We start from the raw sequence: 25,786 nt of genomic DNA on the forward strand, positions 1-25,786 counted from the left end.
TTATCATGTGACGGAGTCAAAATTGGATCCAAGGGCAAAGAAGGCTATTTTTATGGGAATTACTTCTGGAGTCAAAGGATATCGCTTATGGTGCCCTATGACAAAGAAAGTAATATTCAGCAGAGATGTTACCTTTGATGAATTTGCTATGGTAAATAAGGTAACAGAAGATACCAAACAAAATGAAGGTGCTTCTAAGCAGGTGGAGTTTGAGGGAAAATTTATTTTTCCTACACAAGAAGCAGAGGAGGAAACAAATGAAGATTACCCTCTGGAAGGAGAGCCAGTAGAGGAGATTCCAACTCAGGAATCTCAACAACAACTTGAATCAATAGCAACCAGCAGGCCAAAAAGAACAATAACGAAACCTGTTCGTCTCATAGAGACGGTTGCTTGTGCAACCTCAATTGTAGCTGATGATGTTCCTACTACTTATAAAGACGCTGTCCAAAGTTCAGAAGAAGATAAGTGGAGGATTGCCATGAATGATGAAATACAGTCCCTTCATCAGAATCATACATGGAGATTGGCCAATCTCCCGAAGGGAAAGAAAGCAATTGGGTGCAAATGGGTATTTGCAAAGAAGGAAGGATTTCCTAACCAAGTAGATGTTCGCTACAAAGCAAGATTGGTGGCCAAAGGATATGCTCAAAAGGAGGGAATTGATTACAATGAAGTGTTTTCTCCAGTTGTAAAACATTCCTCCATTAGAATTATGTTGGCTTTGGTAGCACAATTGGATTTGGAACTAGTTCAGATGGATGTAAAAACTGCGTTTTTACATGGAAACTTGGAGGAGGAAATCTACATGACTCAGCCAGAAGGATTCAAAGTTGCTGGAAAAGAAAATATGGTGTGCAAACTTGAAAAATCGTTGTACGGATTGAAACAATCTTCTAGACAATGGTACAAGCGATTTGACGAGTTTATGTTGCGGCAAGGGTACAAGAGAAGCAAATACGATCATTGTGTGTATTTGCACAAGCTTAAAGATGGTTCCTTTGTATATCTTCTCCTATATGTTGATGATATGTTGATAGCTTCCAAGAATTTGGAAGAAATTGATAAGTTGAAGATTCAACTGAAGAAGGAGTTCGAGATGAAGGATTTGGGTGAGGCAAAGAAAATTCTTGGCATGGAGATAATTAGAGATAGACGTTCAAAGAAACTCTGTTTATCTCAAAAGGAATATTTGAAGAGAGTACTTCAACGTTTTGGCATAGATGACAAGACTAAGCCAGTTAGTACTCCACTTGCTTCCCATTTTAAGCTAAGTACTACTATGTCGCCAATGGATGAAGCTGAACGAGAGTATATGTCAAAGGTACCATACGCAAATGTTGTTGGTAGCTTGATGTATGCAATGGTTTGCACAAGGCCTGACATTTCACAAGCTGTTGGAGTTATTAGCAGATATATGCACAATCCAGGGAAGGAGCATTGGCAAGCTGTGAAGTGGATTCTACGGTATATTCATAATACTGTAGATGTCGGGTTAGTTTTTGAGCAGGAAGACAATCAGTCTGTAGTTGGATATTGTGACTCAGATTTTGCGGGTGATATGGACAAACGAAGATCAACTACTGGTTATGTGTTTACTTTTGCAAAGGCACCAGTTAGTTGGAAGTCTACTTTGCAGTCAACAGTTGCTTTGTCTACAACAGAGGCAGAGTACATGGCTATTACAGATGCTGTGAAAGAGGCAATTTGGCTTCAAGGATTGCTAAAGGAGCTTGGTGTTGAACAAAAAGGTATCACAATTTTTTGTGATAGTCAAAGTGCTATTCAATTAGCGAAGAACCAAGTTTATCATGCAAGGACGAAGCACATTGATGTTCGGTATCATTTCGTACGAGAAATCATAGAAGAAGGTGGAGTCACGGTGAAGAAAATTCATACTACAGAGAATCCTGCTGATATGCTGACAAAGGTGGTGACTGCGGTCAAGTTTCAACATTGTTTGGATTTGATCAACATTGTTGAACACTGAAGATTGAAGATGAAGACACAACCAAAATTTGTTATTGAGAGAGAATTGAAAATGTGGAATTTTGCCAAGGTGGAGATTTGTTGAAGTTTGGCAAAATGCCAAAGTCCCACATTGGTTGGGAGTTAAGTTTGGAGGGGATTTTTCCCCTATAAAAGAAGGCCTAATGTTTAGGATTGAGACACACCTCTCATTTGCCTTCTCATCTGTTTAAGGCATTTGTATCTTCTCTCTTTAGTATTATTTCACTTGTATTTTTGGAGTGGAATAAAATATTTGGTTGTGTCCGAGGAGTAGGCAAAATTAGCCGAACCTCGTAAATTCTGGTGTTTCCTTTATTGTTGTTTTATTGTCTTATTTATTATTTGGTGGTTGTCATAATTTTTGGTATAGTAGTTGTGACTTATTCACACTCTATACATTTGGCTTCCGCAACACTCATCTAGTATGAACTTAAGCATGTAAATTTTAAGCTTAATTAAAAAGAAAGTTCCTTTCTTTACAAATTTCAACTGCTAATATTTTAGTAAAATTTCAATTCCACCCGTCAGTTGATCCAAAAACAAAACCAAAGTCTAAACCATACAAAACGGAGTCAAACAAGAACAAGAAAGACTTAAATGGAGTACCTCAAAAACCACTTGAAAATTCACAAATTTTGTTCCCTCTCGGCCTGCCAAGGCCAAAATGACACACCTAAAAAAAGTATTAAGTATGCGTATGCCAAATGTATTACATACTTGCATAATTATTACTCTTTGAGAAACCACGGGAAATTAGGACAAGAAAAAAGAAATCCAAAAGAGGGGAAAAAAGGAAAGTGTTTTAGTTGAAAAAGAAAGTGTTTTTAAAAAAAAAAATCAAAAAAAAGAAAGAGAAGAAGAATTGTGTGGAAGTGGTTATGACCAATTCTCCATGGACACACACAGCCCAGACAATGTGTGTGAGAGAGTGTGGTGCTTGTTTTCTTCTTTTGATGATAATAATTAATTGAATGTTACTAAGATATAAATTCTTTTATATAAAAAGAGAGTGACACTCTTTTTTTCTTTAAGTAAATTAATTTCGTTTTTTTGGTGGAAAAAAATAATTGTTCTGGAATTTGGATATATGTTTAATCATCAACTTTTGGCACCAGTAAACATCTCGCGGGAAGTTTGGCTTGGATTTTTTATGATAGTTGGTTCTTTTTCTTCACGGGCAAATGGTCAAATTTGCAAATGAACTATATGAATGGTTTGCATATATTCTCCATTAAATTACTTGGGGTCAATCATGCCGTTACCATTATAAAAGTGGGTTATATTGATCTTATTGACTAACAAAATGATAAGCACGGTTTGATGTCGCATGTTCAAATTTAATGACGAAAAAAGGGTCCAATTTGTTCTTGAACTATGCAAAATTGTCTAAATAAGCTCTCCGTTAATAGTTTGGGTCAATCATGAAATTTTGGTAGATGTAAATTCTTGAAAGGAACGTGGCTGCTCTATCAGCTGAAATTGAGGAAGATGGTATCGACATTTACATTAGTGTATGCACCAGCTTGAGATCGAGAAAACTTAACTGCCTTCCAAATCAGTGTCAAGTCCTAATATGATCTATAACGCTGATATCAATTTGACTAAAAAGAATGACACCTTGGCCAAATTATTTAATCTGGTCTTACAACAATTTGGTTTACATAGCTTCACAATGCAGGGTGTTCGTGGTTTTGCTGGAGAGAAGTATGTCATATAGATAAAGAGCATAACACAGTACACAATAAATTTGAAAAACAAAAGGCATTTTGCTGTAAAATTGACCCCCTTTTCCAATACTCCAGACCCAAAAGGTAAGGCTATATAGTATTCCATATATTGTTCTGCAATAGGAAAAAGAATTCAGCACTTTTTTTGTAATAGACAGGCTATCTTGAAGCAGGATCTCTGTATCTCTTGAAAATGTCTTCAATATCATCCATTACTTGAGGTGGCAAAGGCCTCTCAGTTGTCAAAAAAGCATCAATATCTTCTTTTAATTGTTCCACGGAAGTTGCACCGATAATTGAACTTGTCATAAATGGCCGGTCTCGCGCAAATCCTAGAGCTAACTCAACTAGAGTTAGACCATGTTTCTTGGCCACTTCTTCATACTTTTTAGTTGCTTCCTGGAAATCAAACATAAAACACACCAAAAATCCAAGTAACCATTAACTAGCAGCATGGAATAAACTTCTCACATCGTCTATGTCTACAGTAATGGATGGCATTGATACTGAAGTTGGTAATGTAATGTACATTGTAACTCTAAAGACTACTAGCATTTTTCTGCTTATTCTTCAACGTTCTTCTACTATCTGCTCCTCCAATATACAAAGAAACCACCACCAAGTAATGCCCCTTAACACCAACCCAAACTCCTATAAATGTGGCACCACAAGTTCGCGTTAAGATTCTCATTCCCTCCCAACACAAACCATTTCTCTTTTATTTTTGTATAAGAAAAGCTTCTCAAGTTCCTGTAAGTTCTATAATCAAAGATTCAGCATAGTTATACATGCGTCCAATTTTACAACAAAACCCCTGGAAAATTCGAATTGATAGTGTGTAAATTAAGAATGCTAGACTGAATGAGAGGAGCGAACGATTCTATATAATTGTATCTAATTTCTTTATTACACATAAATGCACAAAGGAGGTAGGCCAGTCAAAAGAACAAGGTGCAACAGACGCTCCCAGTACATTCAGCTTCTTCTTTTTCCTTTTTTTTGAGAGGGGGTTTTGTTTGGGGGGGGGGGGGGCGCATGGCACCACTCAAGTTCCACCTTCCAATCAACCTTGGTGAACTTGAAATTTGAATTCTTTTTCCAAACGATAAAGTTAATCAAACAGTCGATGAACTTTTTCTTTCTTGTAAAAACTTGAAAAATACGTACCTTGGCAAGCGATTTATTGTATCTTTCCATGTAGCCTGGGAACAGGTTAAGTCTTCCTTTTCTAGCAGCTTCAGAATTATTGTCCAAATACTTCCCCGATAAGGTTCCACCAGCCAGTGGGGAATAAGAAAGTAAGCCAATGTTACAGTTGTTTGGGTGGCATACTTCGACAAGATCAACTACAAAGAACAACCAAAACTCGTTATGCTAATTGGCAAATTAAACATGTTGATGCTTACTGTAAACACAATAATTCTATTTCTGTATTTGATTGTTTACTAGGTTATTTCATCACTTCTTTTATCAGTATAGGTTATTTTACTCTCTTTTCTTTATCAGTATTAGGTTATTTTATCACTTAAACATTTTTATCAGCATAATCCAAGTAGAAGGAGGTCCACAATTGATAACATGCCAATATAATAAAAAAGAGCTCTTATAAAAAATAAAACAATGTCATTTTAAATTGTATAATGTCAAAGTGATCATTCATAAAAATAAGCTCATATATCTTGAGATAGCCAACAACTTTTAAATGCATTTAAACTACAATGGCAAGCAGAGTTCCCTGTATCTTAAAGATTAGTAATGCTATTGTTAGGTAGATTGCCTCTATGAGAGTATTGACAGAAGCCATTAAGGATCTAACAGACTTAACCAGTAAATAATCACATTCCTAGAGACCCTAGCTCACCAATGTTGATGCAAGTATATGATTCGGGTATTTGAATATGTGCAAAAGTGGCTTAAGTCAGACCAGAGAATAAGATATCATGCAAGAGGAGATTTAGATGAGAATCAGTTCGCCAATATTCAGAAAAACCTTTAGAATGTGGTTTGTCTATTTCTTTATGAGGTACAGGCAGGTTACTACACGTGATTTGTGCAGCTGCCGCATGGATGACATCAATGTTTTTGTGAATGGGAAAATGTTCAAGATGTCTACTCATACAAGAATATTATAAGGGGAAGCTGTAAAGGAATAGGGGAGAAATGATTCAAGGTTATTTCATCACTTTTCTTTATCAGTATAGGTTAGTTTTAATAGGCAACTTATCACTTTTTTTATCAGTAAAGATTAATTTACTTGGTTACTTATCACTTTCGGACTAATATAGGTAATTTTACTTAAGGTCTTTTTTATCAACGTAATCCAAGTACAAGTGGACCTAAATTGATAAAACACCAATGTGAATTAAAAAGAGCTCTCATCAAAAGATGGAATAAATCATAATGTTAAATGTGATCTATCCTAAGAATAAGCTCATATATTTTGAGATAGTCAACAACTTTTAAAGGTAGATAAACTACCAAGCAGAGTCGTTGTATCTTAAGGATTAGCTATGCCATTTTTGTTAGGCGGATTGCCTCTGCAATGAGTATTGGCAGAAGCCATTAAGGATCCAATAAACTTATTCAGTAGATAGTCACATTCCTTAGAGACCCGAGCTTCCCTAATGTTAATGCAAGGATATGATTTGGGTATATGCATATGTGCAAAAGTGGCTTTAGCCAGATTAGAGAATAAGATATCATTGAAGAGATTAGAGTCTGAGATCAGAATCAGTTCAAAAAGATCCAAATGAATCATTAAAGGCAGTTTTCCATTTCTTTATGCGGTAAAGGCAAATGACTATGTGATTCGTGCAGCAATAGCACGGATGATAGCCGTGTTTATGTAATGGGAAACTGTTCGAGATGTCTACTCATACAAGAGTATCACTAGGGGCAACTGTAAAGCGAATTGGGAAAACTGGATTCTAATAGTCTGTTTAAGAGTTAAGCAAATAGGATTCGGTAATGTAAATACTAAATGAAAGAATTACCAACATATCTATTTGTAAGCGAGCTGTTAAAGAATCTTAACACTTAATAAGAAACCAATTAGCAAAGGGTAGAGTGTCCTAGGATTAAGCACCATGTACTCTTTAATTAATCATCATAGGAGTTCTTCTTTTTCATTTAACACTCTCCCAATCATGTAACCAAAGATTAACTTAAGTAAAGACTCCTAACAAAATAATTTACCCCATGAAGCATCTTGAATAACAAAAATGGATGTGCAGCAGAGATGTTTGTTTTCACACAGGAAGGGAGCTGTGTTACAGTCCCACATTAGTTGAGGATATGAGTTATAGTCTTGTTATATGGTCTTTGACAATCCTCACATCATAAGCTAGCTTTTGGGATTGACTTAGTTCCGGGGTCCCTTTTTCTTACGATGCTAGCAGAGACAGACCCATCCCTGATCTTGTTTACCAAAATGTTGAATCCTTATGTCATAATTTCCACGCTGTAGATGTTCAGCCATGAGTAGGGGAGGGAGGGGGTGTTAGAGTCCAAAATTGGTTAAAGATATAGATTGCAGCTTCTTTATATGGATTTGGACCATCCACACCCCATGAGCTAGCTGTTGAAAAGTGGACTCAGGATGCATTTTCCTAACAGGCTGAATGATAAATAAAGCTCGAACTTTGATGCCAGGTTGAAGAATTTGATCTTCCAAACTTAAGTATTGACAACTATTGGAGTACCCTAACATCTTTGTCAAGCATCTTGGAATTATTCTCATCTAATGAATGTAGGAACTACTTTTATTATTGAACAAAGCAAAACATATCATCCAACTTATAGGACCTCCCAAAGTATGAACAGTATCATTGACAAAAATGGTGGAACACTCAAAATAACTGCGTAAGCTAAATTTCTGTTGAGAAGAGTTGCATCTAAACTACTTTAGTAGGACATGACAAAAGTTAACTTACCCTCAAAGTGACACCTAACCAGCAGACTGTAGCTATTCTGAATGCTGACAATCTTCGGCAGTCCTTCAACTTTTGCAGCATGGACGAACTCCATTACTCCATATGAAGTTTCATTGGAAACACCAATATAGCGGACCTGAATAGCTTGTACCCTTAAATGTTACTTCAAGCTAACTGTATTATAAAGTTAAATCTCCATAAAGCAAATTAATTTTGAGATTTTACGAAGCAAAATGAAAGCTCAAATTATTTTGCAAGATGTGCAACCAAGCCATGTGTAAAAGATAAGGCTTGTTTGTATTCACTATAAGCATTGCAAAATGTTTAAACTCAAACCATGCGTAAGAGTCCTGACTTGCTTATTCACTATGAGTTTTTTTTCATCCAAAAAGTTCAGTTTCCTGGCAAGCATATGTCCTGAATTTTCTTCACTTCAAGATGGATTTTATATAATCCTTCAGGAATGAATGAAAGATACCCTCGGCATTTAATTAGTAAAATGATAACTATAAAGCATCTTACTTCACTCATTTCATTGACAGGTCTGCAGTATTGCAATTGTTAAAAAAAAGCAAGACATACATACCTTTCCTTCATCGATGAGTTCTTGAAAGGCTCTAAGCTGCTCGACGAAAGGCACACTTGGCCTCCATTTTGAAGATTCATAAAAGAATTCACCAAACAATGGTACATATCTATCTGGCCTGAAGAAGGTTTTTACATCAAAATTCCGAAATGAGAACCATCCTTTATTTTTTATGTGGGGGTGAATGTGTGCATTGAACATGCAGCGAACAAACAAATAGATGAAACAGATTAAAACACAAGGTAAGCTCATATTTCACAATTATATCAGACCTAAACAAGATAAGAATGAGAATCCACGAATTTATTAAGTCCTTGCAATATCAAGGTTACCTGATAAAATCTCTCAACTAAGGATGATTTATCACTTCATTGAGAAAGACTTCTAAAATTGATGAAACTTAAACAAGTTATTTATGTCAGTGGCTCAAGTCTATTGCACTTTGATGGGTCCATCATGGTCCATGATTTAAGGAAGATGTTTTTCTTCTTTTGACAAAGACTTCTAATGTCCGCAACTTCTTTTATAGATTTGGCCGTGGACGTTTTGATTTGTTCACATTGAAAAGTTTGAAGTTTCTATCTTTCATCATGGATGACATCTGCAAGAGTATTGAATTTCTATAAATAGAGAGCTCCTGAGTCATTTGTTAAACACACCAACAAAGAGAGAAAGAAAGAGCGAGGCATCACAGATAGGGTATAAGAAAATAGTCTGTGAGGAAAATAGAGAGAGTGGACGATATTGTAGTGAGGTGGGAATAACAAAAGAGGTAATTTCTTTGAGTGTTGTATTGATTTTTGGAGTATTTTACTCGGGCCTACAAAGCGTAAAATTTCTTGCTATAGTGATATCAGTTGCTCCTCTCGGGTTGTGGTTTTTCCTTATTCTTCCACATAAAAATCTTGGTGTCCTTGTTTCTCTTATTATTGCCGTTGATTACCGTATCTCGGTGCTACGTTATTATTTCGCCGTTATTTACTGTGAATATTAGTTTCTGTGGGAGGTTTATTCCAACACACAATATACAACATACTCTTTCTGATGCAAGTCAAGCTCTTGAAGGAACTGTTTAAGCCATCTCATCTCCTTGCCAGCTTCAGTAGCTGCAATATATTCCGCTTCAGTTGTAGAGAGTGCAACACACTTCTGCAACCTCGATTGCCATGATATAGCTCCCCCTGAAAATGTAAATAAATATCCAGTAGTGGATTATCTATTATCAATTTCACCTGCCATATCAACGTCTGTATAGCCCTTCAAGATTGGATCAGATCCTATAAAACACAAACAGTCTCCTATGGTACCTCTCAGTACCTTAGTATCCACTTGACTGCTTCCCAATATTCTTTTCCAGGGTTTTCAAGAAACCTGCTAACAACACCAACTACATGAGCAATATCAGGTCAGGCTTCCGACCGCTGAAGAATAAGGAACTCTAGCTATGCTCACTTTTTCCTCATTTGTTGTAGGACACATCTTCTTGCTCAACTTCAGATGACTAGCATGAGGTGTGCTGACTGGCTTAGCACTCTTCATGTTGAAGCATTCCAGTACACGTTCAATGTACTTCTCCTGAGATAGCCACAACTTTCTTCTTCGCTCTCGAACTATCTTCATTCCCAGAAATGGGTCATACCTTTCTTCTCTTCGAAACCTTTTACCACCAATCGAACTTTGTATCTTACCAACTTGTCATTTCCATCTTTCTTGAGTTTAGAGACCCATTTGTATTTGAGTGGTCTTTTATCCTTTGGATGTTCAACCAGCTTGTACATGTTATTTTTCTGTAGAGATTTCATCTCTTCTTGCATGACTTTTATCCGCTGGTTCTTTTCTGGATGAGACAATACCTCCTTAAGACTTTCTGGCTCCCCTTCATCATTAATGAGGGCATACTCTGTGGATGGGTACCTGCATGACTCTACCCTCGGTCTTTCTGATCTCCTTGGAGGTTGAAGTTGTTCTTCTCCCTGAGTGGGGTACTACACTTGCTTGGTGTCATCATCAAGGTGCTCCCCCTGCTCAATAACCTCGGTTTCCCCCTGCTTGGAAACCTCACCGGTTCTACTTTCTGCACTTGTGGGATCAGTCTATGAAAAACGCTCGTTTCAACGCTTTAAGCGTGAAGCGAAGCGAGGCGGCTACTGTGTCGCTTTTGTAGGGTGAAGTGTAGCAGGTAAGTTAAAGCGTCCGCTTTTGTCAAAAAAGCGAGAAGCGACGGAAGCGCTCGCTTTTGTCTTTTAAGTCACCGATAAAAAAAAGCTCAGTCTTTTTTTTACAAAATCAGCAAGCAGTAGAGCAAGTAGCGACTAGGGTTTCAATTATCAAACCCCGGTATGTTTGCAGCGACTAGGGTTTCAGTTTTCAAGCCCAGGTATGTCTTCTTCTTCTTCTTCGTTTCAGTCCTTAAAATTACAGCGAAATGCTGCCAATTTTTTTTTCCTTCAGTTTTTCATCTTTTGTTCTTAGTCTCACAGCCAATTTTTTTAGTATTGGCAGTTACATGTGTTGTATGCAGTTACATATGTGACATGTGTTGTATGCAGTTACATATGTGACATGTGTTGTCTATTCAGTATTTATTTTAATATTTTTCTTAATTCCATTTCACTTCAAAAAAGCGAGCGTTTCGCTTCTCGCTTCATGCTTTAAGCGAAAAGGGGCTTATCGTTTTTCCTCGCTTCACGCTCTTCATAACACTGTGTGGGATTGTTAGAAGTAGAAGGAATGGTAACAAGGTTAGGGGTTATACCATTTTTGCCCTTCTCTGACTGATCATCTGCGGTTCCAACTTCACTTTCTCGGAAGATTACATCTCTACTTCTGATGACCTTTTTCTTCGCAGGATCCCATAATCTGTACCCGAACTCTTCATCTCCATATCTGATGAATATGCAGGGAACAGATTTATCATCCAGCTTTGTTCTCTGCTCCTTTGGTACATGTGCAAAATCTCTACAACCGAATACCTTCATATGTGAGAAGGACACCTCCTTGTTGGTCCAAACTCTCTTTGGGATGTCAAACTCCAATGGAACTGATGGACTCCTATTGATCAGGTAACAGGCTGTCTGACCTGCGTCACTCCAGAATGACTTAGGCAGTTTAGCTGTTCTGAGCATGCTTCTCACCTTCTCAACAATGGTGCGGTTCACTCTCTCAGCTACACTATTGTGTTGTGGGGTTTCAGGAACTGTCTTTTCATGCCTGATCCCATGGCTCGAACTGTACTCTTCGCTTTACCTTTCGACCCGTCTCCCTTTCCACCAGATCATTAAACTTCTGGAAAACTTGAAACACTTTATATTTGGTTTTCAAGATATAAACCCACAATTTTCGTGAAGCATCATCAATAAAAGTAATAAAATATTTGTTACCACCTATCGATTATATCTCCATTGGACCACAAACATCAAAATGTACCAAATCAAGCGATGTCTGAAGTGAGACTCTATGGGGTAGTGACAAGGTTTTACCGTTGTGCCTTTGGCAAAAGAGATGAGTGATTTCCTAGCAAGAATCTACAATCCCTTCTCGCTCATATGACCTATTTTATTGTGCCACAAATCTGCATAAATTTCATCTTGTGCCTCGTTCAATTCACCTCGGCATATTTCTGCATTTGTCCTGTACAAGGTGCCACGAGCAACTCCCTCTGCAATCACTAATGATCCCTTAGTGAGTCTCCATTTTGAATTGCAAAATAATTCTCGTATCCATCTCGGTCCAAAGCTATTCCCGAGATTAAGTTCATCCGCAAATTAGGTACATGTTGCACGTCCTTAAGAACCAATGTACATCTGACATTTGTCTTGATACAAATATCACCTATCCCTGCAATTTTTGCATAACTCGTGTTACTCATTCTCACAGTGCCAAAACCACCTGCTACATATCTGCAAAAAAATTCTCTTACCGGAGTGGCATGGTAAGATGACGCGGTGTCAACCACCCATTCCGATTCTGGAGCTACCAAGTGCATGCATTCCTCTTCCTCATTTATAAAGAGAACAATATTATCATTGTTCTGCACCATGACGGTTGTGTTGTCGTCATTTTTTTGGCCACTACTTTCACCTTTGCCCTTTCTTAGATTTGGGCAATCCCTTTTGAAGTGACCCGGTTGATCGCAATTGTAGCAATTTCTAGCTTTTGATTTGGATCGGTTCTTGGACTTCCCACGACCTCCGGATCTACCATAGTTGCTTGAACTCCTTTGATAACTCCTGCCTCTACCTTCTGTGATGAGAGCATGTCCTTGGTTTTCAGGCTTCTTTCTCATCTTCTCATTGAGTAGAAGAGCCGACGTGACATCCTTCAACTCCATAATGGTTTTAGCGTGCACAATAGTTGTTGCCAAATTATCGTACGAAAATGACAATGAGTTCAAGAGCAAGATGGCTTTATCCTCTTCCTCGATCTTTACTCCGAGGTTGGCAAGCTGCGTGATTAGTCCATTAAACACATTTAAATGTAACAAAAAAATTGTACTTTTACCTATATGTAGGGCGTATAATTGCTTCTTCAGATACAATTTATTTGTCAGCATTTTGGACATGTATACACTTCCTAACCTTGTCCAAATGTCACATGCAGTGTCTTCATAAATGATGTTATTTACCACATCATCTAATAAGTGCAACCTGATTGCACTGGCAGCCTTTTCATCCAAGCCAGCCCAATCCTCAGCTTTCATGGTATCAGGATTCTTGGCATCACTATCTTAATACCTTGTGTAATCCTTGTTGAGTGAGCATATCTCTCATCCTTCTTTGCCATGTTGAGAAACCGCTATCTCCGTTGAATTTTACTACTTCGTACTTTACTCCGGACATTTTATTATTTCACCGAGTATAGTACTACCGACCATGAAGAGTGTTTTTGTGAACAAGTAGAACGTGTGCTCTAATACCAATTGTTGGGAATAAACCCCCCCACAGAAACTAATATTCACAGTAATAACAGCGAAATAATAGCGTCGCACCGAGATACGATAATCAACGGCAATAATAAGAGAAACAAGAACACCGAGATTTTTACGTGGAAAACCTTTCTGAATATCGGAAAAACCACGGCCCGAGAGGAACTACGGCCCGAGAGGAGCAACTGATATCTGTATAGCATGGAATTTTACACTTTGTAGGCCCGAGTAAGATACTCCAAAAAGCACTACAACACTCAAAAGAAATTACCCTCTTTTGATATTCCCACCTTATTAAAATATCGCCCACACTCTATTTTTTCAGCAGACTATTTTCTTATACCCTGTCTGTGATGTCTCGCTCTTTCTTTCTCTCTTTGTTGGTGTGTTTAACAAATGCTCAGGAGCTCTCTATTTATAGAGATTCGATACTCCTGCATATGTCATCAGTGACACCAAATGAAAGATAGAAACTTCCAACTTTTCAATGTGAAAAAAAATCAAAACGTCGGCTGCCAAATATATAAAAGCTGCGGACATTAGAAGTCTTTGTCAAAGGAAGAAAAACATCTTCCTTAAATCATGGACCATGGGATGGATCCATCATCTATAACATCCGACTTTTTGGTTTTGCTAGGAACCTATACTTGTCCTCTATTATGCATCAGAGAACCAACTAGTTAATCAATCATCTTATCAGTAATGTAACACATATGATGGATAAAAATTAGGACCCGCAGAATTAGTCAACCGCATTGAAACAGGCAGGTTTGCTGGTAAAACCTCTCAACAAAGGATCTGTTTTACTGGTTTGTCTAGAAAATAGAAATACAACAACTGCGCTTCAGTCCCAAACAAGTTGGGATCGGTGATATAATCCTCATTCCTTTCATTTAGCTCAACTCATATCATCAGAAAATACTAAAATTTAAACTAGTCAATTATGTCCATCACTTTAGCACACATCACAAAGTAGCTAATGATCAGCAGTGCAATGATTTCAGGTAGCTTTCTGTCAGATAGTCTGTCAGATAGTTAAGCACAAATATTATTGAGCATAAATGGTGAACGTGATATATTCGCACGTTCGGTAAATATAGTTGTGTTCACTCATGAATAGTTGCCAATAAAATAGTTCAGGTGTACACATTAGCTTTCACACATTGTCTTAATCTCTTTTCATTGTTTCTCTTATTTCAAACACGGTATGGGAGTTTCAGCGAGTTTTTTTGAACTAATTATTTTAAAATACTTCATTCCCTAGGATCCTTCTGCATGTCTACAACCATAGCAGTTTCTTCAGTCCGTTCTCGTATTCTTTGGTTACTGCCCTAGAGTGCTATTGATCTGGCTCTGCTGGATTGCTTTGCACCTACACTTACTCCAACATGTGGTGCAGTTAAAGTATTAGCTTAGCTGTCAACTATCCTCCTCCTTCACCTTCCCAACGTGGGAAAACTAAAAACAGAAAAAAGAAAATATAATAGAAGAAGGGTACAGAAAAAGAAAAAGAAAAAATAGAAGGTTACGTTGCTATGATCCCTAAAGCTCAAAGCATAAGTAATATCTGGTCTTCTAGAATCTGAGAACGATGAGAAATCTCACATGGACAATCAAAGTTCATGTAATAGTGTTTTCACCACCCAGATAATCTGGAACAACCCCACTGATGCAATAGTAGAAACCGGGGAAGTTTTATAATCTAAGGTATACTACTTACCAAAATGCACTTCTAGAATCCTTCAACGATATCATTGACAAGTACTCACCAATGTATTTGGAGTAAATCAAATACTCACCAATGTATTTGGAGTAAATCAATGTAATCAGTATTGAGACGTTTCAAGCTTTTTTCCACACTTTCTCGAATATTAGCAGCATCTACTCGCAAAACATTTGCATTTTCACGTATGTAACTTGATCTTTCTGAATAACCACAAACTTTTGTAGCCAAAATCACCTGAAAAGAAAATACAGCAGTGCATTAGTAATCTTGAGTTAAAAGGACACCAATATATTATAGCTATAATGGCTCAAAAAAGGCAGGAAAGGTTCCTCTACTTAAAGAACAGTTTTGGTAGTTATTTTACTAAGAATTGTAACATTTGGTATCATGGTCATGCTAATAACTTTAGTTTTTATTGTCCAAGAGAGTTGGAGGAAATTCTAAGTTGACTGCACAAGTGCTCCACCATGCCATTTGTAGAATATGGAGAGGACATTTGACAGGTGAAAGATCCAGCATGAACATTACAAACATTTTAGTGGGCATCAAGTTCTTAACAACCAAGTCCTTCTAAGTTGAGACTCATGCTTGGACTTGGGCGATTAATTAATAGGGCTGGACTGTGATTTGCTTTTTTTTCCTGCTTGTGTAATGATTTGCCAAATACAAGCATACATGCATATTAAACAAGGAGAACTACACAAGCTTTACGTATTCAAAGTAACTCAAGCAGCAAAAGGCCAAACTCAAATCAGTCCACATGGCAGTGGCAACAATGATGAAGGGTTTCTCTTTCAGAAGCCTTCCTATCCTAGTGGCCTTCAAAAAATTTCTGACGTAAAAACAAAAAAAAAAAAAACTGCAATGTGCTATACATACATTGAGCAAAGACTAAGTGGACCTTTAGTTACCACTCAGAAGAAAATGATAGCATCTGATAGAATGACTAAAAGCATGAAATACCATAATATGCACATAATGTTGGACATTGCTAACTCAAGGAAGTAAATTAAAAGTTCTTTAAAATGGTGGATTACTCTGGGAAGGTTAAAGACAATTACAGATCAAAGTGGACATATTTCTTTAAAAAAGGAAGGATATCTAAAAAGTAATGAAAGAATGCATTATACTATGGCGAATCAGGCAATGCAAGACTCAGTACCCAGCTTTAGTTATTTTAGCTGCTTAGCCTTTTGTGATCTCATTGATTTACAACCTCAAATCAGAACCAGTACCCAAAGATACATTTTTTCCCAATATTCTTTAGTAAGTGAATCAACAGTGAAGTCTTATCGAGGAATTTGGTGAAAGAGATCAAAGGCAGTTAGAGTTCAGAACAAAAGATCTGAAACAACATAAGATTAGAAAACGAGGTAAAAGAAGAATGTAATAAGGTTCTCTACTCAAAACAAGACAAGAAAATGTAAATAACATGCATCTTTGATGTAAAGGGTTCCCTTCCACAATAGTATTATTACCTTATCACGGGGTTGAGACTTCATCCAGCTGCTAATATAGAGATCCGTCGTCCCTTGTGTCTCCTTCCTCATAGGGACTGGATACTTTTGGAGACAAAAAACAAGGTTAGAAATAAATATAACAACCAACGATATGCAACAAGAAATGAGAGAGGAAGGAAAAGAAAAAATTGCACTAATCAAGAATCTTTTGCGTAAAATTAAGAGAAATGATCTCATTGCTGAATCAATTTCCAACAAAACAAAGTTTACTTCAGATTACATCGGCAACAATGCAGAACTAGAGCTTCAAGAAATAATCTATCAAGATACTGAAAACCAAGAATGGAAACTGTATCATAAATAAAAGCAGCTTTCATAAATTAAAACAAGTAAAAAGCAAAAGTTTTATGCTAAAAGTGAATCTGATCAAGTATGCTATGCACCAAAGAAAAGCCAGCTCCAACTAAGTCAGAATGCTTCCAAAGGATATCCGTCGACCGAAGCATCCATTTATTTAAGTTGAAAGAAATAAAAGATTAAAGGGAGCAAAAGAAAAACCAATAATGCTTTAAGTTTGTGCAACTGAAACTGTAACTAAAGAGAGCCAAAAATAGAACTAACAATGCTTAAGTTTGTGCATGGAGCTTACAGCTTCAGCAGTATCAATAATATTAATTCCTTGGTCAAATGCGTAACTAAGTATTTCATGAGCCTCCTTTTCTGTATTCTGTTCTCCAAATGTCATCTGCAACATTTAATTCACCAATGAGTTCAGATTAATGAATCTTCAATTACTTCATAAATACGCAAATGAGTAGAAACATGGGGGAAAAAAGGCTAAAATGACCTTTCTTTTTAAATAGGGTTCAAAAAAAGAAATTGAAAACTTGAAAATTTCTGTAATTAACTGATAAAAGAAGTATTTACAGTGCCAATAGTAATTTCGCTGATATGAAGATTAGAGTCACCGAGTTTTCTGTACTGCATAGCATTCTTCGGAGCAAGTTTTGCAGTAACAACTCTGCTATAAGTCTTCTTCCTTGCTGAAGACAAAGGGGATGCTCTCAATTGGAGCGTGAAAGTGCGGCAAGGGGAAATGCGAGTGGTGGTGTTAGAGATAAACGCCGGCATTACAGAGGAAGTGCTGCTGCACGAAGCCATGGGTTCTTGCTCTGTGTTTTAGCCTTATCAAAATTCAGAAAAACTATTTGAAAATTGAAACTCTGCCTCAGAAAAAACTATCCGGTTTTGCGAAAGAGGGAGTATCCAAAAGTAACCAAGATGAGATTTTCGCCGAGCTATACTATGCGAAAAGAAACCAATGAAATGATTTTCAATCCATTTAATTAGTTGTATTGAACCTTGACTGGTTTAAGAAATAAATGAGAACTTTTGTAATTTGTGATACTAAATAAGTTGTTTGAATTTTTTGGAACGAACCAAAAAGTAAATAGATTAACGAATCAGATGCTAAATTTTGATGTGTTGCTAAATTACACAAATAATTTAATTCATTTTAGAGTCTCAGAAATTTACACAGACATAAGCCTATAAACGTGGATCACTCAAGTGCAAGAATATCTCAAGTTCATTAGATGCGGCCGTACGTCATCGTTTTGCTCAATCAAAGATAAAAAGAAGGCACGCTCTACGCACGGCGTACTTCAGCTGCTACCCCTTTTTACCGGAAACGACGACGTTTGACTGCTTGTCGTGCTGATAAAATCTCTATCATCTCCAATTTCAGTCCACTGTCAACTCCCAGATCATAGCTTACTCGCTCGTCTCTCTTCACTCTCTCGAAAAATTCAAATCTCCTACAATGGCGAAAGATCCAGTTCGTGTTCTCGTTACCGGTGCTGCAGGTACTCTTATCTGTTGTGTATGCTTCAAAAGGCTTTCATTTTTTAATTATTTAGATCTGCTTCTCCATTTTTACATTTGCTTTATTTCCACTACTAGTTTGATTGATCTTATACTTGGCATAATTGAATCATTGATCTGCTTCCGTTTTGGATTTTAATCCTGATTTTGTTTACTACAGTTTATTTTGTTGATTAATCTACTTAATGTTAGTCGATCATGCATCTGGCTTCTTAATATAATGAAATAAAGTCTGGAGTATGTTAAATAGATAAGTAGGTTAATAGAAAGAATTTGAGGGCGTGTTAAAGACATAATTAATTGCACATGGAAGTGTTCTTTTTGAAACAGCTTAAACTTACGAGGTGGTTGATGCAATTCAATTGAAGTATAGTCGGTTCATACTTTCTTGCTTACTCTTGATTTGGTGATTTCGTAGTTGAAGATAACAATCATACAAAGTTATATACAAATCACTACCTCCTTTTTGTATTCAGTCTTAACGGAAGATGATGGCTTGCTGTGCTTTGTTTTATGTCCTAATTGCTAATAGGAAATTTTGTTCCTTTGCTTTTGTTAGCTGTTAGATACATCTTTATGGTCTAATACTTATCAAAGCAAATATTTTGTATAGTCCCTTAATGGACTATCATTGAGTGATCTACTGCATTTCCTTGTGTCTTATAGAGCACTTTTGAAATATGGTCAACTATAAAATATGTGCTGTAGTTTTGTCTGGGTTCATACAAGCTTCTAATGTGTTAGCGAGGCAATTTCTGATGATGTCTTTTGATGGATGTACGGCTGTTCTTATCTCAAACTTAGATGTTTTTAGCTGCACCATGTCATTTATTAGAATTTGCAATGGTTTAAATATTACTAAATCGATGGTGTCATTGTTTTCCAGGACAAATTGGTTATGCCCTTGTTCCCATGATTGCCAGGGGAGTGATGTTGGGTCCCGACCAGCCTGTGATTCTACACATGCTGGATATTCCACCTGCTGCAGAGGCATTGAATGGAGTGAAGATGGAATTAGTGGATGCCGCCTTTCCTCTTCTTAAGGGTTGGTACCTAAGCTCATTTAGCTTCAATGCTTTAATAATGTCACTTTGAAGTGTTTCGTTTTCTGACCAGCCATCTGTAAGTTGTCAAAAACAAATATGGGTTTAAATGATGAGTTTGCCATGTCTCTGTCAGGTGTTGTTGCAACAACTGATGCTGTTGAAGCATGCACTGGTGTCAGTGTTGCCATCATGGTTGGTGGTTTCCCACGAAAAGAGGGAATGGAAAGAAAAGATGTGATGTCAAAGAACGTTTCTATTTACAAGTCTCAGGCTTCTGCTCTTGAGAAGCATGCAGCTTCTAACTGCAAGGTGAGGTGACTGTTTAGGGAATGAATAAAGATTGCACCCTACTCAATGTGTCATATGTATTTTTGTGCAACTTGTAATTTACTTTTTAGTGTTTTTAATGTGCATCCTGAACATGCATGAACCATATTCAGCATTGTGATGCCCATAATATGCAATTTCATTTTATTGTAAAAAGTCTAAGATTTTGCTTTTTGTTTATATTAGGTGTTGGTTGTTGCTAACCCCGCAAATACAAATGCATTGATCTTGAAAGAGTTTGCTCCATCTATTCCTGAGAAGAATATTACCTGCCTCACAAGGTTGGACCACAACAGGGCCCTTGGTCAAATCTCAGAGAGATTGAGTGTTCAAGTAAGTGACGTTAAAAATGTCATCATCTGGGGCAACCACTCGTCAACACAATATCCTGACGTCAACCATGCAACTGTTAAAACACCAACTGGAGAAAAGCCTGTACGTGAACTTGTTGCTGATGATGCATGGTATTCTAAATCTCTGACTGGTTTCTATCATCAAGCAAATGCACTTGACTTGTTTTTTTATATCCCTTTTTCTGTAAAAACTATGAAGTGTCTGTTCTTTTTTAGGTTAAATGCAGAGTTCATAGCTACTGTGCAGCAGAGGGGTGCTGCCATAATCAAGGCTAGGAAGCTTTCTAGTGCCCTTTCTGCTGCTAGTTCTGCTTGTGATCACATACGTGATTGGGTCCTTGGAACTCCAGAGGTAAATCTTCCAACCAGTCACTTGTGGTAGATGAATCAGATTCATTTGATTGCAAATTGAGGTAATGTATATCTCACTGTGAACATTGCAGGGATCATGGGTTTCTATGGGAGTGTACTCTGATGGATCATACAATGTCCCAGCTGGGCTTATATATTCATTCCCAGTTACTTGCAAAAATGGAGAATGGTCAATCGTTCAAGGTTAGCAGCAGATCTAGTTGCGTTCAGTCACTGCTTACCAATCATTTTTACACACATTTTTCATCTGATCACATGCAAGCTTGTTTACATCATAATAAAGTTTTCAAATGAGTATCTCAATTACTGCAATTCCTCAAAAGTAAATTGTTAACTCGTGTTATTGGGGAATTAGGTTTCAAAATTGGGATGGATCGGCGGGCTTATTTATGTGATTCAAATTGATTGTAAATTACCATATTGTAGCACCTATAAGTGCACTACCTTTGGAGAGGCATCATTCGGGAAAATATTTTGGCATGTGATCAGTCATACCCCGAGTATGAGGTGGGCTTCCTTTAACTATGATAAGATAAAGCCACCTTATGCTGACAAAACAGAGAGCCGTTTGGAGATGTAAATATTTTTTCTGAAATTTCTCATTATCCCCTATTAAAGATTCTACACTTAGTCTTATAGATGATCTAAAAATCACTTTAATCTGATAATTGACTTCACTTGCTTTTGAATGAAGAGCTTAATTGTTCCTTTTCAACTTAATTGGCCATTTCTTTACTTATGTCTATGATATGCTATAGTTCCATTTAAGGTTCTTTCTCCTCATGGGGGTCTAAGGAATCTTTTAGTTGTTCCGTGTAATAAGGGTACAATCTTGCAGTGGTACTGATATGCATGTATCTGTTGGATGTCCAAGAGGTCTAAGTAGCTTCTGTGCTTTTCATCCAGGTCTCTCAATTGATGAGTTCTCAAGAAAGAAGTTGGACTTGACGGCGGAGGAACTCACAGAGGAAAAAGCTTTGGCATACTCGTGCCTTTCCTGAACTTTTTAACATTCCGGAAGTAGGTCATAATCATATGACTAAGTGGTGGTAGAAGTGGCTTCAGTTTTGAATAATGCCATTGTTGAACCTTGAGGGAAGTAATGATGGAGATACTTCAGCTACTTATTATGTACTTTATTATATGCTGATACTCGAAATTAAACTGTTCTCCCTCGTGAGCAATACCATTTTGTCGGACATATTTTTGGACCTCTTGGTCATTAACGAGTTCTGTTCTTGTTGGACATATTTTTGGACCTTGGTCATTAATGAGTTCTGTTCATAAACACCCTCAATAATCTCAGCTCTCAATAAAGGCTCCCAATAAAGGTCTGTGTACATCTAACCTTCCCAGACCGCTCTGTTGTTGATTAAGTTTTGGAACTCGTAAGTAAATCTGATGAGACAAAGATAAGGTCTCTCGAGACCTGATTAATATTGACTGACCTGTAAGATTGCTCGCTCTTTTAGCATTAGAAGAGGAACTAACCACTTATGAGTGCTTGTAGGATATCAGTATCAACGCACGTTTACTAGTGTGAGGCACCCATTCCCCATCCATCATAAACATAGCACTAGAGCTGGTTATTAGGAAATTCAGTTTTTCAGAATATGAAATATTTGAGCCAAAACGGGGTTTGGGGAGGTGATGTATGCTCCTACCCTAAAAACGGGGTGCACTTAAGTTCAAAGCCAAAACCTTTATATATATATATACTCCTAAAACTTATGTCAAGCTCATAACTTGCTCGCTTCACCGAAGAATTTGAGTGGACCAACCAGAGTTGCCTATTCCAAGTCCAATAATAGGCCAGAGCGGTTCATCTAATGATAATTATCTCAAAATTTTGGTTAACAGGATAAGGATTTAATTCTAGTACAAATTTTGAGATTTCATGTTTGGTTGTGGGTATTAGCTAATACTGTATGGGTTAAAATTAGATCAGAGAAATTCGGCACGCAGAGATATGAGGTCGAAGTCAGACAGGCCGAGGTCGGACAGGCCTGTCACACCTCCTTTTTCCGGCACCGCGAGGTGCGTAGGGAGTTTTTTCCAATTAAAGGACAGTCGAAACGGGATTGGTTTAATTATTTCAGAGTCGCCACTTGGGAGATTTAGGGTGTCCCAAGTCACCAATTTTAATCCCGAATCGAGGAAAAGAATGACTCTATATTACAGTCTGCGTACCAGAAATCCGGATAAGGAATTCTGTTAACCCGGGAGAAGGTGTTAGGCATTCCCGAGTTCCGTGGTTCTAGCACGGTCGCTCAACTGTTATATTCGGCTTATTTATCTGATTTTTAATACAATTATGAACCATGTGCAAATTTTATCTTTTACCGCTTTATTATTATAATTATTATTTTTTAGGAATGTGAACATCGCTTAAAACATATCTTTGGATTGTGTCACATGAAATGCACCCACAATACGAAACATATTTTATTTGATGTTTTAGGATTTAGATTTGGGTCGCATGAAATGCGCATCCGAGTTTAAGAAGGTAAAATTAATTAAATCGCGCCTAAAGAGTCTAACGCGTCATTATCTTTTGGGAAGGAAGTGAAATTCACTAAACAATCCATCCCAAATTCTAAGTAATTTTTTTTTAAAATAATTAAATAAATAAATGAGATTGGAGAATCCTATACATTTGTATTATTTACATCTATTTATTTTTAGCGAAATCCTTTAATAATATCCTTTAATGACTACCTTTTTATTATTACTAAATTTTTTATAAATATAAAATCAATATCTACATTCTTGAAAATGACATATTAAATAGAAGAGAAAAACAAATATTAGCAGAAAGTAATAAAATTATAATCATAGATACAACATGGAATTATCGAAAAGTAAAAAATAAAAATAAAAAAAAACTAATTATCCCATAGTTGGATTAAAAATTCAAATTGTTAGTAAGACTATCTATTTATTTTTAGCGAAATCCTTTAAGAATATCCTTTAATGACAACCTTTTTATTATTACTAAGTTTTTTATAAATATAAAATCAATATCTACATTCTTGAAAATGACATATTAAATAGAAGAGAAAAACAAATATTAACAGAAAGTAATAAAATTATAATCATAAATACAACATGGAATTATCGAAAAGTAAAAAAATAAAAAAAACTAATTATCCCATAGTTGGATTAAAATTCAAATTATTAGTAAGACTTAAGCTTATTGAAACTAATTATTTACAAATACTGAAAATTGAAAGAAATAAAAATAAAAACTTGAGTACTAAATCATATTTCTAAAAATTTAAACAATTTAACATTAACTAACTTTGTTTTAATTCATCATGTCCTAATACTTGTTTGCAAACTAATTCATGTTATAACTGAAATTGACTACATGATTCGGATTAACTTATCGTTGACGAAAAACCTTATGAATAAGGAACTTAGTTAATTTTTGCCAAACTGATTCAATAACGCCATTTTTACGTTATTTCTTCTATTTTTTTATTTAAACAATTTTAATTAATAATCAGGTTTAAATATATTTCCTAATAATCTGGTAAAGACGTTATTTAATATGTCGCTATAATATGCCTAGTTATGCCGATGACAGTGATTTACGGAATAATAATACATGAATAACCTAAATACAATACAAAAAATTAAATTAAACTAAATTAAAAATTTAACACTCCATTCTTCATTTCAGCTTACAAAATGCCAAAATTACAGTTGTGTACCTGATATTGTCAATATAAGAAGAAGAAAGTCAGCAACGTAATACGTAACACAGCAACAGCAACAATAACCAGCAATAACCAGTCAACGAAAATCCCAGTGACAGCTTTGAAAAATTCAAAATAAAATCCAGGAATGCCGAAAATAACGGACAGAAACCAAGGGAAATTTTCAGATTTTTGAAAGGCTAGTTAATCTTCAACCCTTAATTTCTACACCTGTATACCAGAATATTTATCAGGTGTGTACTACTTTCTCTTCTAATTTTCAATTTTTTTTCTTTGTATGTTTTTCTTTTCTTGAGAGTTTCAATTTTTTTTTCGGAATAAATGTTCAGCTTTTTTTCAATCTCTTTTTTTTTCTGTCTGTATTTCTTCTCCCCCCTCTTGTGTTCAAGACTTCACATATATATCTCATCCCATAAATCAATTAAAATCAATCCCTTTCTCTACCAAACCCATTATCTTCCCACTCATCCCCATTACATTAAATAAATATATCACACCACCCCATTATATTTTGTCCCCCATGCTTTATTTAAAATAATGCAAGATTCCCCTTTAATTTAAATCTTGTCCCCCCTTTATATTAAATAATCATATCACAACCCACCCCATTTCATTTTGTCCCCCATGCTTCAAATAAACAATTTCAAAATGTACAATTCCTAAACTACCCCTTCCGACCTTACTGAAATTACCAAACTACCCCTGAACGTATTACAAATTTACCAAACTACCCATCAGCTATAACACATCAATTAATCAAACTTAACCAAAATATAGACAATATGATCAATTTCTAACAATGTTCAAACAACAATATGAACACGGATGAACATCATAACAACAATATCACATGAACATGATTTTAACAACATTTCAACAACAAATCACATGAACACAAATTGAACAACCAAGAACAACTAAAATTTGATTGAACAATATTTTAGCAACAAACAATCCTATTTTCGGATTCAACACCAACAATAAACAAAGTATGAAGATTTCTAAACTCAATCATATTGAACTTAAAATCAACTCTAACAACATTACAACAAACAATTCTTATATTAAACTTTAAACAAGATTATGAGAACAATTCAAGAAATAATCATAAATGGTAAACAAGAAATCAAACTATACAAAATTTGGATTCAAGATCATCCAAACAAAGTATGAACATGAATTAATCTATTTTAAGACAACAAACATGACGGATTAAACGATTAAAACAATATATTCCTTTAATACAACTAAATTCTTTAAACAAATAACAAGATCGACGAAGAAACAATTATGAACTTAAACTTGAACTTAACAATATTAACATTTTCTAACAATACATAAACACATGAAACAAATTGAAGAAACAATTAATTAAATTTCAATTTGAATCTAACAAACATCAAACTAACAAATTCTTACTTAAACAATACAACAAACATGAAATAAACATGAAAACAACTAATTAAACTTCCATTTTAAAATCTGAAAATTGATTTAACAAATAACACATGAACATGAACTAAAAATTAATTCAAACGATAAACAAAACAAACATTTGTTGATTTTAGATTCGAAAATATCAAAACAAAATATGGACAAAATAAAACTCAAAAACTACTAACCGGATCGAAAGACGAACAACGACCAAACAAACAACGAACTTGACGATGAACTTACGACGTATAGTATCTTCACTTGACGAAAAACCCTCGACCTT

General features: G+C 36.0%; 2 protein-coding genes across 2 annotated transcripts; one reads left to right on the forward strand and one right to left on the reverse strand.

Moving 5' to 3' along the window:
• Positions 1-3,585: 3,585 nt before the first annotated feature.
• Positions 3,586-17,749, reverse strand: LOC104220783 (uncharacterized). Its single transcript, XM_009771714.2, has 8 exons — positions 17,293-17,749; positions 17,015-17,110; positions 16,384-16,467; positions 14,979-15,139; positions 8,256-8,373; positions 7,670-7,805; positions 4,905-5,083; positions 3,586-4,136 (listed from the first exon to the last, which is right to left on the reverse strand). Exons 1-8 carry the CDS (start codon positions 17,524-17,526, stop codon positions 3,897-3,899), a joined length of 1,248 nt encoding a protein of 415 aa, XP_009770016.1. The 5' UTR covers positions 17,527-17,749; the 3' UTR covers positions 3,586-3,896.
• A 175-nt stretch (positions 17,750-17,924) lies between these two features.
• On the forward strand, positions 17,925-21,595 carry LOC104220782 (malate dehydrogenase-like). The gene is made up of 7 exons (XM_009771713.2): positions 17,925-18,230; positions 19,136-19,294; positions 19,429-19,604; positions 19,809-20,086; positions 20,192-20,327; positions 20,419-20,530; positions 21,254-21,595. The coding sequence occupies exons 1-7, from the start codon at positions 18,188-18,190 to the stop codon at positions 21,346-21,348; spliced, it is 999 nt and encodes a 332-aa protein (XP_009770015.1). The 5' UTR covers positions 17,925-18,187; the 3' UTR covers positions 21,349-21,595.
• Positions 21,596-25,786: the final 4,191 nt, after the last annotated feature.

This window comes from Nicotiana sylvestris, chromosome 6 (assembly GCF_000393655.2).
Source record: "Nicotiana sylvestris chromosome 6, ASM39365v2, whole genome shotgun sequence".
NCBI classification, from domain to species: Eukaryota; Viridiplantae; Streptophyta; class Magnoliopsida; order Solanales; family Solanaceae; genus Nicotiana; species Nicotiana sylvestris.